Here is an 18,357-nt window from a genome sequence, read left to right on the forward strand (position 1 = left end):
TTATCTGGATAATTTCTTATGCTTAAAAGGTTAATTACATGGCAGTCCTAGGGAGAGGAGATAGTGACCAGATGTGGTGTTGGTGCTGCTAGAAACTGATAAAAGCATGTGTGTTACCTCAAAGTAAAAAATTGTTGGATAAAAATGAGATGTTCCAAAAGATGCCCAATTAAGTAGTTTAGGGAAGACTGGAAGAAAAGTGTAAGCCAACAGCACATCTTCCTTTTAAAATTCATATGGTTTGTTGGCATTGTGAGAGCAGCTCAACTTTAAGATATTCTTGGATCTTGGCTTCTCAGAATTTATTGTAGGAAGAGACCATTACCCAACAGAGAGCTGTGCAAACAGTATGATGGTTACTGGGGAGGACTGTTCTGATGGTTATGGATAAATGTTGTGAGGTGTTCCAAGACTCAAAGTCTAATATCTGTGTAGGCACAGACATCATTTAGAAAACTGTCAGTGGCAGGAAGCTTGGCAATGAGGGATCCCAGAGATAGTTCAATACAGAAATCAACTCAAGTCAGAATCTTGAGATCTGTCCTTATGTGGTATAACTTCTGCCAATGGTTGGAGAGGTATTCTATACTTCAGCTAGCAGATACTTTCAATTTCCTAAATTTGTCATGTTCTCTGGAGAAGGAAATGGCAACCCACTCCAGTATTCTTGCCTGGAAAATCTCGTGGACAGAGGAGCCTGGTAGGGTACAGTCCATGCAGTTGCAAAGAGTTGAACATGACTGAGCAACTTCACTTCACTTCACTTCTGACCTTTAGATCTTTATTAATGCTGTCTTCTCTGCCTAGAATCTCCTCCAATAACATCCTATCCTTCCCTTGTCAAAGAACTTATGCCACGATGACCATCTGTTTATGTCTCCTTTGGTAAATCATATTCTACATGAGAATGGGGCTTGTTCGTCTCATTCTCCGTTTTAGCTCCAGGGACTAGTACAATAAGCTACCAGTAGTTTCACACAATTATAATGAATGGATGAATTAAAGAGAGAGAAGCTATGTAGGTTCAAGTCTATGAGCTATAATTTAGTTTAGCAAACATAATTCAGCATTTTGGTTCCTGAGGAGAGCTAGCATCTTATTTGGGGATAACTAGACAGCTTTTGAGTGACTAGGGCCAATATTGATATAGTACTGTGATGATTCAGGAAAACTCAGGCCATAGGAAAGATTATACATAAAAAGAGACTATTAAATGAGACTGGAATTTAATAATGACTAAGACTGTTGAACACGGAAGAAATTAGGCAAAATTACTAGTCCCAGCTAAAGGATATCTACCTCTTAAAAAGTGACCCATAACGAGTTCTATCAGTAGATCCAATCACATGAAAATAGAGAAAAAGCAGGTGAGGACTGATAAGCAAGAAATATTGCATAGAAAATTACAACAATGATCTTTAACTAGGCTAATGTTTTGTAATGCTAAAGAATGTGAGGGTAAAAATTTATACTCTAGTGGTTTAGAGATCTATAGTTAAGCATGGTTTGTGTGCAGTCCCCAGCAGAAATTAATCTGGGATTTTTGTCATCCTAGCTTCACTACTTATATCTGGTTAGTGAGGCCTACCATCCTCAGTTCTCACATCTGCTAAATGGAAATAATGCATAGGGAGGGCCATACAATAGACTCAATAAATGGCACCTGTTATAAATGTTGGCATCAACACACAGAGGAACAGAATTTATCATTTTTCTGTCCATTCCCCTCTCCACTACCGCACACATACCTTCTCAAACACATATACAAAAATGGGTAGATTTTCTGAGATTTTTCTTTGAGTAAGAAAAAGACTAGTAACTCTCTACCAAGGGGCCTGGAGCCATGTGCCCATGAGTAAGCATGCTATACACTAAATCATTAACAATTGCATATTCATATGTGTAGTCTGACTCTGAAATTGGGAACATGACATTGAAGACTATACACTGTTGTTTCTCAAATTTTGTGGGAACTCATCAAAATAATAACAATTTTTTTCCTTTATCTCTTTCAGGGTTCTTAGCCTTGGCTGCACATTAGAATCGCCTGGAATCCTTTTAAAAATAAATAATGCTCAGATTCAATCCCAGAATAGTGATGTTAGAAACTCCTGGAATAGGGCTCAAGCTTGGGTCATTTTCTGAAGGTTCTAGGTGATTCTAATGTACTAATTCCACAATTCTAATCTGCTAAGTCAGTGGAGACCATAGACTGTAGCACTGGGATCATTAAGTAGCTTGTTTAAAATGCAGAGTCTCAGGCCCCAATACAGACTAAATCAGAATTCAAACTGAATTGGAACCTGCAGTTTAAAAAGTGCTCCCAGTGATTCATAATCACATCAAAGTTTGAGAAGTACTGGTGTAGGTATCAGTGTTTCTCACCTCTGGCTATGCAATATATTTATCTAGAGGACTTTTGGAAAACACAGATTCTTGGGTTCTACCCCCTGAGATTTTTATTTAACTAGTCTGAGGAGGACCCAGAATAAATATTTTGAAAAATCACTCCTAAGTAAATAAACTGTGCATCCAGGGATGAAAATCATAATGCTAGGTAGGCAAAGGCAGTGATAGGCTACATTCAGTAAGGAATGTCTTTATGAGGGGTACTATGAAAAATGAGGCTTAACAATACTCCCTTTCTCCATGGTTACCTTGAGATTAGCACAGAGAACAAATGTGATCTGTCTAGTGTGGGGTTTTCTAGCAACAGGCTTAAGAAATGTCTATTTCACGTATTCACAAACATGAATGTTGTATTTTCTATTCTCTGTTACAACTGTAGTTTATTAGCGACTAGCTCTATTTGCATTAGTATAACCCAACTGGAATATGCTACTCTTAGGGACATGACTCATGTTTCAGTTTTACTCAATGGGAAATAATGTAAATATATATTTTAAAGCAAACAGAGATATTACAGAATAAAATATACCTTTGTCAATTTTAATGATAAAACAAGGCTTCAAAGAAATTTTGTGCTTTTAGTGAACAGTTCAGGCTGTATTCCAGACCTCCTAGTGAAATGGATTTATTTTCCCTCTGCCCTTAGGACTAATTCAGAAGGAAATTTGAGGAACACTGAACCAATGGAATTGTTTGAAATATGACACTCTTAATTGACTTGGTTTCAAATCCTCAGCAGTTGGAAGATCTTGGCTTATCTCAAATGCTAGAAATATTGTAACATTTGTCACTTCAGGCTCAGTCAAGGATTAAATGGAGTATCACAAACAGAAGCTAAAATAAATTCTAAAAGTCTTATTTTTGGTTGACTTAACTTTATTCACATGATAGTATAGGGGCTGACAAAGACTTCCTTTAACATTTCTTTCTTCTGGCAAGTTGATTTAGAGTTTGGTTGCTGAGTGTGGGTTGAAGGGATGTGTGGTGAGACAGATCAGGAGCTTGTTAACATTCTATGTCATCATGAATCCAGTTTACTTTTAACCTTGTGGCTTGTCTAACACATTTGCAGTAAGAATTGGGGAATAAATCTAATGCTTACTGGCAAACATTTTGAAGCCATTGAGAGCAGCTCTGGAGGCACCCCAGATATTGTGCAAACTGGTCAGAAGTGCCATGGGGTGCCAGAAAAGGCATCCCATGACAGCAGTGGGATGTCAGGGCATACAGAAGATAGCCCTGGAGCATTGCAGTCAATTCCAGGAGTTGTGGCATCTCAGTACTGATAGGACCTCACAAGGAGCCATATAAGGATGACTGTAATCAGGACAACGGTGAAGTTGAGACAGATCTCCCGGGCGGATCGTTCCATTCTCAGAGTGGCTTGGTGAGAACTGAAGGCAAACTTCTGAGGGCACACCAAAGACCTCCTGCTTGTCCTTACCTCCTATCATATAATAACAAAGAAAACATAAGAAATTAGTAGGCATTCTTTCCTCAAAGGAAATAGAAGCATTATGGAAGGGAAATGTGTCATAGGCTAAATTGTATCCCCCGCTCTAAATTCACATGTTGAAATCCTAATCCCCAGTATCTTGGGATGCAACTATATATATATATTTTTTTTAATTGAGGAATATGGTTATATTTGGAGATAGAGTCTTTCAAGAGGTAATCAAGATGGGTTAAATTAAGATGAGGTAATTAAGATGGGTCCTAATCCAATATGAGTGTTATCCTTATAAAAAGAAGAGATTAGGACACAAACATATGCAAAAGGAAGACCATATGAAGACACAGGGAGAAGATGGTCATATGCAAGCCAAGGACAGGCCTCAGGAAAACTCAACCCTGCCAATGCTTTGATTTCCGATATCTAACCTCCAGACTATGTTTGAACTAGAATTATTACTCTTCTTTGGGTCTCCAGCCTCTAATTTCCCCTGGAGATTTTGGACTTGCCAGCCTCCACAATCATATAAGCCAATTATATTACACACACATACACACAACCTCCCTGTCGATTCTGTTTCTCTGAGAAACCTTGACTTACACAGAGAGCCTTTTTTTTTTTTCTCTTGACCTGATGTCAAAAAGACCGATACAGTTCTGATTATTTTCCTGTGATGATTATATTGATGCTTATGGGGCTTCCCTCATAACTCAGTTGGTAAGGAATCCACCTGCAATGCAGGAGACCTTGGTTCAATTCCTGAGTGAAGAAGATCAGCTGGAGAAGAGATGGGCTACCCACTCCAGTATTCTTGGGCTTCCCTTGTGACTCAGCTGGTAAACAATCTGCCTGCAATGTGGGAGACCTAGTTTCAATCCCTGGGTTGGGAACATGCCCTGGAGAAGGGGAAGGCTACCCACTCCAATATTCTGGCCTGGAGAATCCCATATAGTCCATGGGGTCACAAAAAGTTGGATATGACTGAGTGACTTTCACTTGATAAAACACAAAATATTGCATTTTTCTTTCTCCAACTTCTGTGCATATGTGTGTGCATGCTTGCTTGCTTTGCTACCAGCAAGTAAGGTCACCAAAACAGAAAAAAAAAAAAATGTTATGGCTTAGATTTTTTCTTGCTTCAAATTACATACAGAGGTAGGATACCATAATTTTTCAAGTTCCAAGCTGATCTATCTTTGTCTAACCCTGTGAAAGCATTAAGTAGTTTCAACAGCTGCTTGGCCTCTTGAAATCCCTGCTTTGGGCATAGAGCCTACTGGGGTCAACAAAAAGTCCCTCACATAACAGGCATTCAGTCCAAACAGCAAGTGTTAACCCCATGGGTACTTCTATTTCAACAAGGGCTTGTGCCAGCTATTTTTAGTCAAGTCCAGGATGTGCTTATATTGTAAACACTTCAAAAAGTGGGGGTGGTATCTTTATAGTCTGTATAGATAATACTTGTGGAAAATCATGCTTTGAGAAACATTAAATTATTACTTCCAGTGATGTGGCATAATTGACACTGTGTATATGCAAACCAAATGAAAGTAAAGATTAGAAATAAAATTTTAACTATTTAGAGCAAAAGTCTACTATGGAGTAGAAAAAGCTTAAGGGGAAAAAGTGTTTTATTTTCTAAAGTGGAAGTTCAGGGGGAAGAAGTCTCCGCTGAATTATGAATTATAATTACTATATTTCTTTTATTGTTAGTGTACCAAATTATTAATTGCATAAACCAGTCAAACGATCCTTTTTAATGTCTTATGTTATTGTTGGTATAACACATAAGTTCCAATAAGATTATATTAACAGGTATGTTGTTGAATGTTGGTTTAAAATATGACCAATGGTAACTGATTCATCATTCACTTTCCTTTTAATTCTTACTTATATTTTTGCCTTCTACACCATTTCCAATGAAAACCTTTACAAAGATTTGCTCGAAGGAGAAAGTAAACAGAAGAAAATGAAGTATTAAGGAAATAGAGAGAATGTATAAGCATGTACATCAGAGCAGAGGAGGACAGGAAGTTGATTAATTCAGGCAAGGAGCCTAAGAACAAAAGAATCTAAAGACTCTAAAGCAGATTCTTCCTTATGGATTTATTAATGAAGTTAAATCCTGGTCCAAACACTAATTTATTTGAGTAAGTCCAAAGAAGTACAAAGATATGTAAAAAATTTGAGGCCTTATTTACAATGATCAAAACAACCCATTATTTTACCCAGGAAGGGCAAAATAACTATCCCATCAAATCTTATGAGACTGTGACACGACAGGAACACATTCAGAAAATGTTGCTGAAAGTTGTCCAGAGCTTTGTTCATGTGCCCTTCCCAACAATTCGGACTTTTACAACTCAGGCAAGTTTTGTGATTTTTCTCTCTCCCAAGATTATTGCTAAGAAGCTGACTTTTAGAGAGAGGTTAAGTTGTTTGTGTGATGACACATAGCAAGTTAGAGGCAGAACTAGAACTGGCAGGCTGGAAATAGTTGTTGGATTGTGGTTACTCTGTAGGAGTGATAACGTGAATGATAACCACAAATAACTGCCCTGGCTAGTGTAAATTTTTGACCTTTGGGAAAACAATTTGACATTTTTAAATTGAGGTTGATAATGTTCATTCTCTTTTATCTGGCTCTTTCACTCTTACTTTAGAAACTCAAGCACATATATACCAGGATTAATATATATAAGAATGTTCATAGCAACATTTTCATAATGTCCCTAAGCTGGAAACAACTCAAATGTTCATCAGCAATAGAATGAATGTGAACTGTGGTATGTTCATACTTTCAAATGCTATAGAGCAAATAAAATATATGAACCTCAGCACCACATAATAGATGGGTGGATTTCACAAAAATAACTATGAAGCAAAAGAGGAATTTACAAAAAGAAACACAGAATGTAATTCTATTTCTTCAAACCCCAAAACAGGAAATTTAACTATATTGTTTAGGAACGCAGACAGAAATGGTAAAATTATAAAGAAAACCATGGATAAGACTAGCTCAACAATTAAGATGATTACCACTGATGATGAGGCAAAAGGGAAAAGTGATCAAGAATGGAATTCTGGAGTGCGCCAATGACAATTTCTTGACCTGAGTGATATTAATACAGATGTTGCCTTACAATAATTGTTCAAAGGGTATGTTTTATGGACTCTTCACGTTTTTTTCAGTGGTCTCTGAATTGACAGCTACTCATCACACTTCTTTATTACCTATGGTTTACCTCTTACTATATCTTGCACTTTGATGGTAAGCTTAAATGCTGTTGTTTTGTATGTTTTTAAAGTAATAAAACACAGCATTAAGGTGGGAATTTCTAGTGAATCCAATTCAATCAACATATAAGCTAACTATAGGGAGTGGGCTCTAATTTCACACACATTTATACCACAGTTAGGTAAAACCCCAGATCAGCAATCTTCCATTATTCTGCTGTTAACCCACAAAGACAATTTTGGCCTCATTTTAAATCTTTCCTGACATCAAGATCACAGTATATGATTCAAAAGTGAAAAAAAAACAGAAGAACTCTGAATAAACTGTTTGATATTAACTTTCTTTGAATGGAGACTTTGAAAAGATGGAAGACATATTTTCCTGTATGGTATTTTTTAATAGGAAGGGAGACAACACATGCCATAAGGTGAAAAAAAGGAAAACAAGAATCAATAATATTCTCTTTCTAGTCTAAGAAACACTGTGTACAACAGGCATTGTCTATTTCATTAAGAAATGTAAATATTCCTGTGCTTTTCTTATTTGCAACTTGTACACACATACACACTGTATGCTAAGCTTAAAAATCCTGCTGTTACCTGAATAGGGTCAAGGACACACTGGGCTGCAGTAGGCTTCTCCTCTCTCTCTCCTACTTGGGCTCCAACTCCTGCTTGTCTCCCAGGCTGTCTGGACTTCTGGGCTCTGGGCAGGGCCTAAAGTAGTCCAAGGGAGGTGGCAATCACTGTGATGTCACTGGTGAAACATCTCGAAGGAACAACCTCCAAAGGTTGGAGGCTATTTGTGTTTAGGGGGACATGAAAATGTGTTGACTCAGGCTATTCCTTTGGCTGCGAATTTGTATTATTAATAAAAGCTCAAGGACTTAAAATCCTTTTCTTTCCAGTTGACTTTTGGTACAATTGATGTAGGTTTTAAATTCATCTTTTACATCTTCACAAGTATCTCTAACATGTGTTCAAAACACTGTAAACCAAGAGTGATAGACTAATATTAACAAATTTTTACTGCATTTGGCTGCCTCTTCCACTTAGCATATGAGGGTGTAAAAGTGTAACTTCATTTAACCACCCATATTTTCAACGTTTCTGAAGTATAAAGAATTCTCTGCCGTGCACATGCACTCCTCAAACCACACACATGCACCAGAATTCGATAGGCATCTTTTAGCTCCTTCAAAACTGATTTTAGTCCAAGTGGTGAAAGCTATCTCCCCAGTCACCTGTTCCACATAACTTTCTGGCTAAGCTGTACGTTGCAAGTTTACACATTAATATACAGTTTCATCTGAAACAGCTGTAGAAGCCATGGTTTATATATCTCTGTCAATATACTAATACAGCAGTAAACCCATACAGCAAAACTCAGTCATTTGGATAGATTGGGGGTAGCAGGAGAACTGGTAAAAACTAGTGGAAAGTGTGAGATATAGTATATCTGAAAGAAATAAAATTGTATAACATTCAAACATAAACATTTACTAAAATTGGACTACTAAAATGAGTTTGTAATAAACATTCTAGGTGTCTGGTGGTAAATGGAACCTCTGAAGGGTTTAACAGGGTTTCCCTGCTGGCTCAGTGGTAAAGATTCTGCCCACCAGTGCGACAGACATGGGTTCCATCCCTGGGTCAGGAAGATCCCTGGAGAAGAAAATGGCAACGCACTCAAGTCTTCTTGCCTGGGAAATCCCATGGACAGAGGAGACTGGAAGGCTACAGTCCATGAGGTCACAAAGAGTTGGACATGACTAAGCGAATGAGCACAAAGTATTTAACTGAACTTGAAAATACATCCATTAAACATGACCCCAGCAATTGTGTTTTTTCATCAAATTCTTTCTTTACAGATGACAGAACAAACTTCCCCTCTGAATTCCCAGGTAGAGTCAATCAAAATAATGTATTCGCAGAAGACGTAAACAAAATTCCCTGTGTGTGCATGCATGCTCCGTCTCTTCAGTCATGTCCAATTCTGTGCAACTGTGTGGACTGTGGCTCACCAGGCTCCTCTGTCCATGGGACTCTCCAGGCAAGAATACTGGAGTGGGTTGTCATTTCCTTCTTCAAACTTTTCCCCATTATTCCTGATGAACTAGAAATATTACTAAAACAAAAACTTTCCACTCCATTTCTTCATTTTTTATATAAACTCAATATTGGGGAACCTTAATACAACATTCTGTTGTCACATGCCTTGTAAAAAGACAGGGCTTACTGAAGTGATAGGGAGGATATAGAAATTATAGTTCAGTCAAACACTGGCAAACTTCTTGAATGTAATCAGATTTCTGTCTTTTGCTTCCAAGGCTTTGCCAGATTGTTTCAAATATTATGAATGTTTCCCTACTCACTAAGTCACACCCACTCCTTTATTAACCACTCAAAATTAATTTTCGTTCAGTTAAAAAGTTATATATTTATTGTAATATATTGAAAATATAAAAGTATAAAGAAAATTTAATATAAGCACCTAAAAGGAAAAAGGTATATTACTTTTTAGTCATGTTTGAGGTTACATAGACATAATCTCAAATTTGCAAGATATTTTCAGTAAAGGAATCTGATTCTTGAAAAGCCTTTATCTTTTATAATTCTTGCAGAATTAAATTACTTGTACTGTACCATGTGTTGGTATTGGATTTATGGGACAAGCTTTTATTTTGTATATGTTGGAATAGGAATTAGCTCTCCAATATTTAAAATGCTAAATACGATGGGGAAGGGTTAACATATCACAACGCAGCTCACTAATACTGTAAATTTTATTTACTTGGTCAGTTTCAATGACCAATGAAACGTAACTTGAAAGATAAACTCCTACTGCTTATTCATGAGTCTGTTTAGTTGTTTCTTTGGTTGTCCCATTTAAGTTTGTCTAACATTATGCCAGGGATTGTTGTTCCTGGTGCACTGACAAATTCCCAGATAGATACTTCAGAAGCTTCTTGATATTAATGGTTTATCCTGTGATATCATGAGATAATACTGAGCATTTAGCTTCTTGTTAGTTGACCTAACTCTCTCCTGAAGAATTTGCAAGCCACTCAAAGTCACATGACAGCCATTCAACCCCAGGTTTAACCCCGAGGATCTGCAAGTTCAAAAAAAAATCAGCATATTGTCTCTCAATTAAAAGGCTGTGGAATAATAAGATTTCAAACTTCACTACCAAAGAAAATTTGCCTTCAAATTAGCTTTACTTAATTCTCTTGGTATTTTCTTTTCTGTGAGCAATTCCCATGACATAACATTCCATATTAACTTTTTTTCAAGGTGCTGTTCTTCCCATCAGCAGGAGGACATACTAAATTACTAATCTTTGATATTATTTCTATCCCTGTTAATCTAGAATTTATCCAAAGGCCTTTTGCTAAGAAAACAACATGCATATTGACATTGGTATTGAAGAGCTAATTGGCATTTATTTCTTCCCACTCCATATGTTATATACATTCTTAACTCTACAATATTTTACCCTTTGAAAATCAATGTTGAGTTCTTATGCCTGATTATAAGCTAAACTAACTTATTTAATTTATTCTCAATTTCTATCCACCTTTTTACTTTGGGAAGCAAAAAGTGAAGACATCATGTCAGTCCATGAATCAACAAGTCTTTGACACAGTGAGAGAATTCAGTAAGGCCTTGATGAAAGGCGATGGGCTCAGCCCATCACAGTAATGAGTATGATGATTATGTGCCTCTCTCATCTTCACATTCAACCGATCATGGACCTGCACAGACAGGAAGAAACAGCTTTCTGCTATTATCTGTCAATATCCCATACAAGTAGAAACCCAGAGAAAGACGAAACCATATTCCTTGAAGCTCTCTTCATGTCCTTGAAAAATCAATGATCATGATCTGCATTTTAAGCCACTTGTAGCAGATGTGTGATTTTTATCTCACTAACTGCATTTTAATCTCAAAAGCAAGGATAGTTGCCTGTATTTCTTTTGTTTCTCTAACCATGCATTGAACTGGTGAAGAATCATAATAGATGCTCTAGGATATATAGCAAGGGGCTTAGTTTGAGCCTCCATCATATCACATCTCCTGCTGAGATCTAGATGTGTCTGAGCATGCCAGGCAAACCTGGGTGGAGGAAACTGAAGTCTACATCAAATCTATTTGTAAAAGGACCTAGAAGCCACCTGGGAGAGAAAATTCCTTTGAAGGGGAGTCATCAAGAAGATATATGTGGTTCAGCAAAAGGGAGAATATTTAAGCTATTCTGTTGCACATAAGAGATGTCCTGTGCTAATCTAGGTCCTGTGAAAAGCAAGATGACAAGATGGGACTAAATATGCAAAAAGAAAAATGTACTGGGAGAAATACCTGTGAGAGAAAAAAAGGAAGGGAAGGTGGACTATAGTTCTAAGGAAAGTTTGACCAAGCTGTTAGGAAACTTCAAATCAAAGATATCTATCAGAAGTGTCCCATGAATCTCAGGGTGTCCCCCTTTGTATTACTCCCATGCTCAATTCTTGACTGAGAGCAGCCATGGAATCATGGCCTCTGTGAAAACCTGATTATGATTTCAGAGCACAGCAGCTGGAGTCCACCTCAATTACAGTCACATGTTAGAAGTATCTTCCAAGGCCACCAGACACAAATGCTACCCATCCTACTCCACTACAGCTTGTTTGGGTCCTAGGGGAAGAGAGAGAGCTATGGATAAAAGCTCTATAACTCTTTGACAATTAAGCTCAGCAGTGTGGAACACTGAAAGGGACAGAGAGATTCTCCCTCTACCTGTGCCTTCTCGTGGACCTCGTGTATCCATGGAACCAGCAATGTAATGTCCTTCCACTGAAGTGTCACGGAGCCTGGCAGAAGCAGAAATACTGATCAAGACTTCCTTGCAGTTTATATTAAGCTGTGCAGGCCTTAGTTGCAGATGGCATCAGAGAAGAACTTGAGCTAAAGGGCAAGAAAATGGCAGGCATTATGTGGTAGCTGACAGTACGTGTGCATGAGCACATGTCAACCACCTCCTAAAGTTGCTAGAAATAATCAGGAGGAACATTACAGGGGCATGCAGTCTTGCATAACAAATGGGAGCAAAAGCCAGAAAAATACGTATTAGTTCTGTTTATAATAACCCATTTTAAGTCCTGGATTGGTGAGGTGACACCTGTTAACATCATTTGACTTGGAACCAATTAAATTACTCTTCTCTGGAACAAGTGTATTTCTGGTCTATAATAAGATTCTGCAAGCAAACAGCTTTCTCTCAGCCCATTAAACATAGCTGATGAAGGGGAGAAAAAGAAAGGAGCAGCCAAAAAAAAGTATTTAGTACTAGGCTATATACCAACTGCCCACAAAACACTCCCATTTTTCAGATTGGTTTTGTTATTTTTCTGATGGGAAATAAAAATTCAGCAGACTTTTGATGTGCTGTTACTGAATAGTTCAGGGAGATTCTAGCCAGACACATCCACTTGAAACGTTCTGTTCTTAGTGAATTTGACCAAGAATAATTTTTCTAAATCTCTCTTGAGAATCTGTCAGTCAGAATAACACAATTACAATTTCAGTAAGAATGAGATAGATCAATTGATCAGACAAAATTGCTGGTTTTTCTCTGTAAACAAGTTTATTTGGTTTTAGCTTTTGGCTATTAAAGTGGAGAGAATAGAGTCATGAAAAATCACGAAAATCTCTCTCTGCACTCTGTGAAGATGATAAGAAAACAAAAGTGCCTAGTTGCAGTAATGTGAAAGATTAGCTGGATGCAAGATCAGGCTAGGTTTCCTTTTGGATGAGGGATATGCTATCTCTGAGGGCAATTGGGCACTTGTTCTACAGCCTGGGGAGTAACCTAACCTTTTACACTTTTACAGTAAGTGAACGTAGAGTTGCCAGGACCTAGTATTCTGGGAATTTGGGCAGCTTATCTGGGAGAGGTAGTTCAGGCCTTCTCTCTTTACTGTTTCTTTTGTTGCTTCTTGCCCCCACTTGCTAGTGTAGAACAGAAAAGAAGGTCTGCACACTTCAGGCTAATTATATCTGTGTCTACAAGAGGGTACACATTTTGTGCTAACAAGCTAAATTTTCTTCTTCTACTATCTCTCTTTTGCAAGATATTACGGCACTCACCAGCCATTTACATGTCAACCACTCTACCAAGGAACAGCACAAGCACAAGGCATCCCTCTACAGTCTCCACAAACAACCACATCTGCTGAGAACCACCACTTCTTGCCTTGAGTATTGACCTTGCCTGCAAGATACCCCTCCTCTGCAACTGCCTCTGCTAATTACCATAGTTATTGACTATTGAAAGTTAAAAAAAAAAAGTTACACTTACTTCCAGAGCAAAATGAGGCATTGGGAAGAGGAACTGTGTCTCTTTCTATGTGGTACACCCTGTTGAAGAATACCAAAAGAATACTTCCTCACTCTCACTTCAGTGTTTTCCAAGATACCCCAATAGGTATCTTTTTATCTAAGACTCAGTTCTTCCCTTCACTACTAAGATTTGATATTGCACACACCAAATGTTCCTTCTATTAGGATGAATTCTCTCTCAGGAGGAGCCTAAGTTCCCAAAACAAATCAGATTCTATCAGGCATGCTCCATCAGCAAATAACACAAGCTTAGGAACAAGACTGGGAGCTGACTGTGGCTCAGATCATGAACTCCTTATTGAAAAATTCAGATGTAAATTGAAGAAAATAGGGGAAACCACTAGACCATTCAGGTATGACCTAAATCAAATCCTTTACTATTATACAGTGGAAGTGACAAATAAATTCACAAGATTAGATCTGATAGACAGAGTGCCTGAAGAAATATGGATGGAGGTTCATGATATTGTACAGGAGGCAGTGATAAAGACCATACCCAAGAAGAAGAAATGAAAAAGGGCAAAATCCTTGCCTGAGGAGGCCTTAAAAACATCTGAGAAAAAGAGAGAAGTGAAAGGAGAAAAGGAAAGATATGCCCATTTGAATACAGAGTTCCAAAGAATAGCAAGAAGAGATAAGAAAGCATTCCTTAGTTATCAATGCAAAGAAATAGAGGAAAATAATATAATGGGAAAGACTCGAGATCTTTTCAAGAAAATTAGAGACACCAAGGGAACATTAAATGCAAAAATGGGCAATAAAGGACAGGAAAGGTATGGACCTAACAGAAGCAGAAGATATTCAGAAGAGGTGGCAAGAATACAGAAGAAAGGAGTACGTCAAGACTGTATATTGTCACCCTGCTTATTTAACTTATATGCAGAGTACATCATGAGAAACGCTGGGCTGGAAGAAACACAAGCTGGAATCAAGATTGCTGGGAGAAATAGCAATAACCTCAGATATGCAGATGACACCACCGTTATGGCAGAAAGTGAAGAGGAACTAGAAAGCCTCTTGATGAAAGTAAAAGAGGAGAGTGAAAAAGTTGGCTTAAAGCTCAACATTCAGAAAATGAAGATCATGGCATCTGGTCCCATCATTCCATGGGAAATAGATGGAGAAACAGTAGAAACAGTGTCAGACTTTATTTTGGGGGGCTCCAAAATCACTGCAGATGGTGATTGCAGCCATGAAATTAAAAGAAGCTTGCTCCTTGGAAGAAAAGTTATGAGCAACCTAGATAGCATATTCAAAAGCAGAGACATTACTTTGCTGACTAAGGTCCGTCTAGTCAAGGCTATGGCTTTTTCAGTGGTCATGTATGGATGTGAGAGTTGGACTGTGAAGAAAGCTGAGTGCCGAAGAATTGATGCTTTTGAGCTGTGACGTTGGAGAAGACTCGAGAGTCCCTTGGACTGCAAGGAAATCCAACCAGTCCATTCTGAAGGAGATCAACCCTGGGATTTCTTTGGAAGGAATGATGCTAAAGCTGAAACTCCAGTCCTTTGGCCACCTCATGAGAAGAGTTGACTCATTGGAAACGACTTTGATGCTGGGAGGGATTGGGGGCAGGAGAAGAAGGGGACGACAGAGGATGAGATGGCTGGATGGCATCATGGACTCGATGGACGTGAGTCTGAGTGAACTCCGGGAGTTGGTGATGGACAGGGAGGCCTGGCATGCTGCGATTCATGGGGTCTTAAAGAGTCGGACACGACTGAGCTACTGAAATGAACTGAACTGAACTGATACAAAAAAGATCTTAATGACTTAGATGATCATGATGGTGTGATCAGTCACCTAGAGCCAGACTTCCTGGGACATGAATTCAAATGGTCCTTACAAAGCATCACTACAAACAAAGCTAGGGAAGATGATGGAATTCCAGTTGAGCTATTTCAAGCCTTAAAAGATGATGCTCTGAAAGTGCTACACTCAATATGTCAGCAAATTTGGAAAACTCAGCAGTGGCCATAGGACTAGAAAAGGTCAGTTTTCATTCCAATCCCAAAGAAAGGCAATGTGAAAGAATATTCAACCTATGGCACAATTGTAGCAAAGTATTGCTCAAAATTCTCCAAGTGAGACTTCAACAGTAAGTAAACTGAGAACTTCCAGATATTCAAGCTGGATTACAGAGGAACCAGAGATCAAATTATCAACATCCATTGGATCACAGAAAAAGCAAGAGAGTTCCAGAAAAATATCTGCTTCTACTTTATTGACTAAGGCAAAGCCTTTGACTGTGTGGATTACAACAAACTGTGGAAAATTCTTCAAAAGATGGAAATACCAGACCACCTTACTTGCGTTCTGAGAAATCTGTATGCAGGTCAAGGAGCAACAGTTAGAACCGAACATGAAACAATGGACTAGTTCCAAATTGGGAAAGGAGAACATCAAGGCTGTATATTGTCACCCTGCTTATTTAACTTCTATGAAGAGTACATCATGCGAAATGCTGGGCTGGATGAAGCACAAGCTGGAATCAAGATTGCAGGGAAAAATATCAATAACCTCAGATATGCAGATGACACCACCCTTATGGCAGAAAGTGAAGAGGAACTTAAGAGCTTATTGCTGAAAGTGAAAGAGGAGAGTGAAAAGCCTGGCTTAAAATTCAACATTCATAAAATGAAGATAATGGCATCCAATCCTATCACTTCATGGCAAATAGATGGGGAAACAATGGAAACAGTGACAGACTTTATTTTCTTGGGCTCCAAAATCACTGCAGATGGTGACTGCAGCCATGAAATTAAAAATCACTTGCTCCTTGGAAGAAAAGCTATGACCAACCTAGACAGCATATTAAAAAGCAGAGACATTACTTTGATGACAAAGGTCTGTCTAGTTTAACCTATGGTTTTTCCAGTAGTCATATATGGATGTGAGAGTTGGACTATAATGACAGCTGAGTGCTGAAGAATTGACGCTTTGAAATGTGGTGTTGGAGAAAATGCTTGAGAGTCCCTTGGACAGCAAGGAGATCAAACCCATGCATCCTAAAGGAAATCAGTCCTGAATATTCATTGGAAGGACTGATGCAGAAGGTGAAACTCCAGTACTTTGGCCACCTGATGTGAAGAAGTGACTCACTGGAAAAGACCTTGATGCTGGGACAGACTGAAGGCAGGAGAAGGGGACGACAGAGGATGAGCTGGTTGGATGGCATCACCAACTCAATGGACATGAGTTTGAGCAAGCTCTGGGAGTTGCTTATGGACAGGGAAGCCTGGCATGCTGCAGTCCATGGGGTCTCAAAGAGTCAGACATGACTGTGTGACTGAACTGAACTGAGGCACAAGTTGAGGTCCTACCACATCAATGCCCTTACACACATGGTACAGTATGTTGTGCTTTCTACCGGTTATCTTCCCATTGGAGTCAGATAAAAATTGACTCTTCTGCACTATATACAGAAAGCATATTATTGCTTACTTCAGTGGTTTCCTGATTAGGTTCAAAATCTTCAAGTGCAGAGGCAAGGCCTTAGAGTGATCTAGCTTCTAAACTCCCTGACCTCCTCTGCAGCAATCCCAAACCTGCAGTTCCTCAGATGTTCTCTTCATGTATGCATATGCCATTCCCTTTGATTATACCACCTTTTACCCCTTTCCTCAACACCTCCCACCTTTGTTTGATGATTAATAACAGTACTTGATTCAAGTGTCACATTCCCTGATCCTCAAGACTGGGACAGATGAATCTCTGATCTGTGTAACCCTAGTTCAGTTCAGTTGCTCAGTCATGTCCGACTCTTTGTGACCCCATGGACTGCAGCACACCAGGCTTTCCTGTCCATAACCAACTCCCAGACCTTGCTCAAACTAATGTACATTGAGTCAATGTTGCCATCCAACCAGCTCATCCTCTGTCGTCCCCTTCTCCTCCTGTCTTCAATCTACCCCACCATCAGGGGCCTTTCCAGTGAGTCAGTTCTTCACATCAAGTGGCCAAAGTATTGAAGCTTCACCTTCTGCATCAGTCCTTCCAATGAATATTCAGGACTGATTTCCTTTAGAATGGACAGGTTTGATCTCCTTGATGTCCAAGGGACTCTCAAGCATCTTCTCCAACACCACATTTCAAAAGCATCAATTTTTCAGCACTCAGCTTTCTTTATGGTCCAACTCTCACATCCATACATGACTGGAGAAACCATAGTTTTGACTAGACAGACCTTTGTCATCAAAGTAATGTCTCTGCTTTTTAATATGCTGTCTAGGTTGGTCATAGCTTTTCTTCCAAGGAGCAAGCATCGTTCAATCATTTCATGGCTGCAGTCACCATCTGCAGTGATTTTGGAGCCCAAGAAAATAAAGTCTGTCACTCTTTCCATTGCTTCCCCATCTATTTACCATGAAGTGATGGGATAGGATGCCATGATCTTCATTTTTTGAATGCTGAGTTTTAAGTCAGCTTTTTCACTCTCCTGTTTCACTTTCATCAAGAGGTTCTTTAGTTCCTCTTCACTTTCTGCCATAAAGGTGGTGTCATCTGCATATCTGAGGTTATTTGTATTTCTCCCTGCAACCTTGATTCCAGCTTGTGCTTTATCCAGCCCAGCATTTCGCATGATGTACTCTTCATAGAAGTTAAATAAGCAGGGTGACAATATACAGCCTTGATGTTCTCCTTTCCCAATTTGGAACTAGTCCATTGTTTTATGTTCGGTTCTAACTGTTGCTCCTTGACCGGCATACAGATTTCTCAGGAGGCAGGTAGGGTGGTTTAGTGTTCCCATCTCTTGAAGAATTTTCCACAATATATTGTGATCCACACAGTCAAAGGCTTTGCCATAGTCAATAAAGCAGAAGTAGATGTTTTTCTTTTTCTGTGATCCAATGGATGTTGGCAATTTGATCTCTGGT

At 38.8% G+C, this 18,357-nt stretch overlaps 1 protein-coding gene across 1 annotated transcript; it reads right to left on the bottom strand.

The window, feature by feature from the left end:
• Positions 1–3,264: 3,264 nt before the first annotated feature.
• Positions 3,265–7,810, bottom strand: SLN (sarcolipin). The gene is made up of 2 exons (XM_069554942.1): positions 7,700–7,810; positions 3,265–3,856 (listed from the first exon to the last, which is right to left on the bottom strand). The coding sequence occupies exon 2, from the start codon at positions 3,779–3,781 to the stop codon at positions 3,686–3,688; it is 96 nt and encodes a 31-aa protein (XP_069411043.1). The 5' UTR covers positions 3,782–3,856; positions 7,700–7,810; the 3' UTR covers positions 3,265–3,685.
• Between the last annotated feature and the right edge of the window lie 10,547 nt (positions 7,811–18,357).

The sequence above is a fragment of the Ovis canadensis genome, chromosome 15 (assembly GCF_042477335.2).
Source record: "Ovis canadensis isolate MfBH-ARS-UI-01 breed Bighorn chromosome 15, ARS-UI_OviCan_v2, whole genome shotgun sequence".
Taxonomy (NCBI): domain Eukaryota; kingdom Metazoa; phylum Chordata; class Mammalia; order Artiodactyla; family Bovidae; genus Ovis; species Ovis canadensis.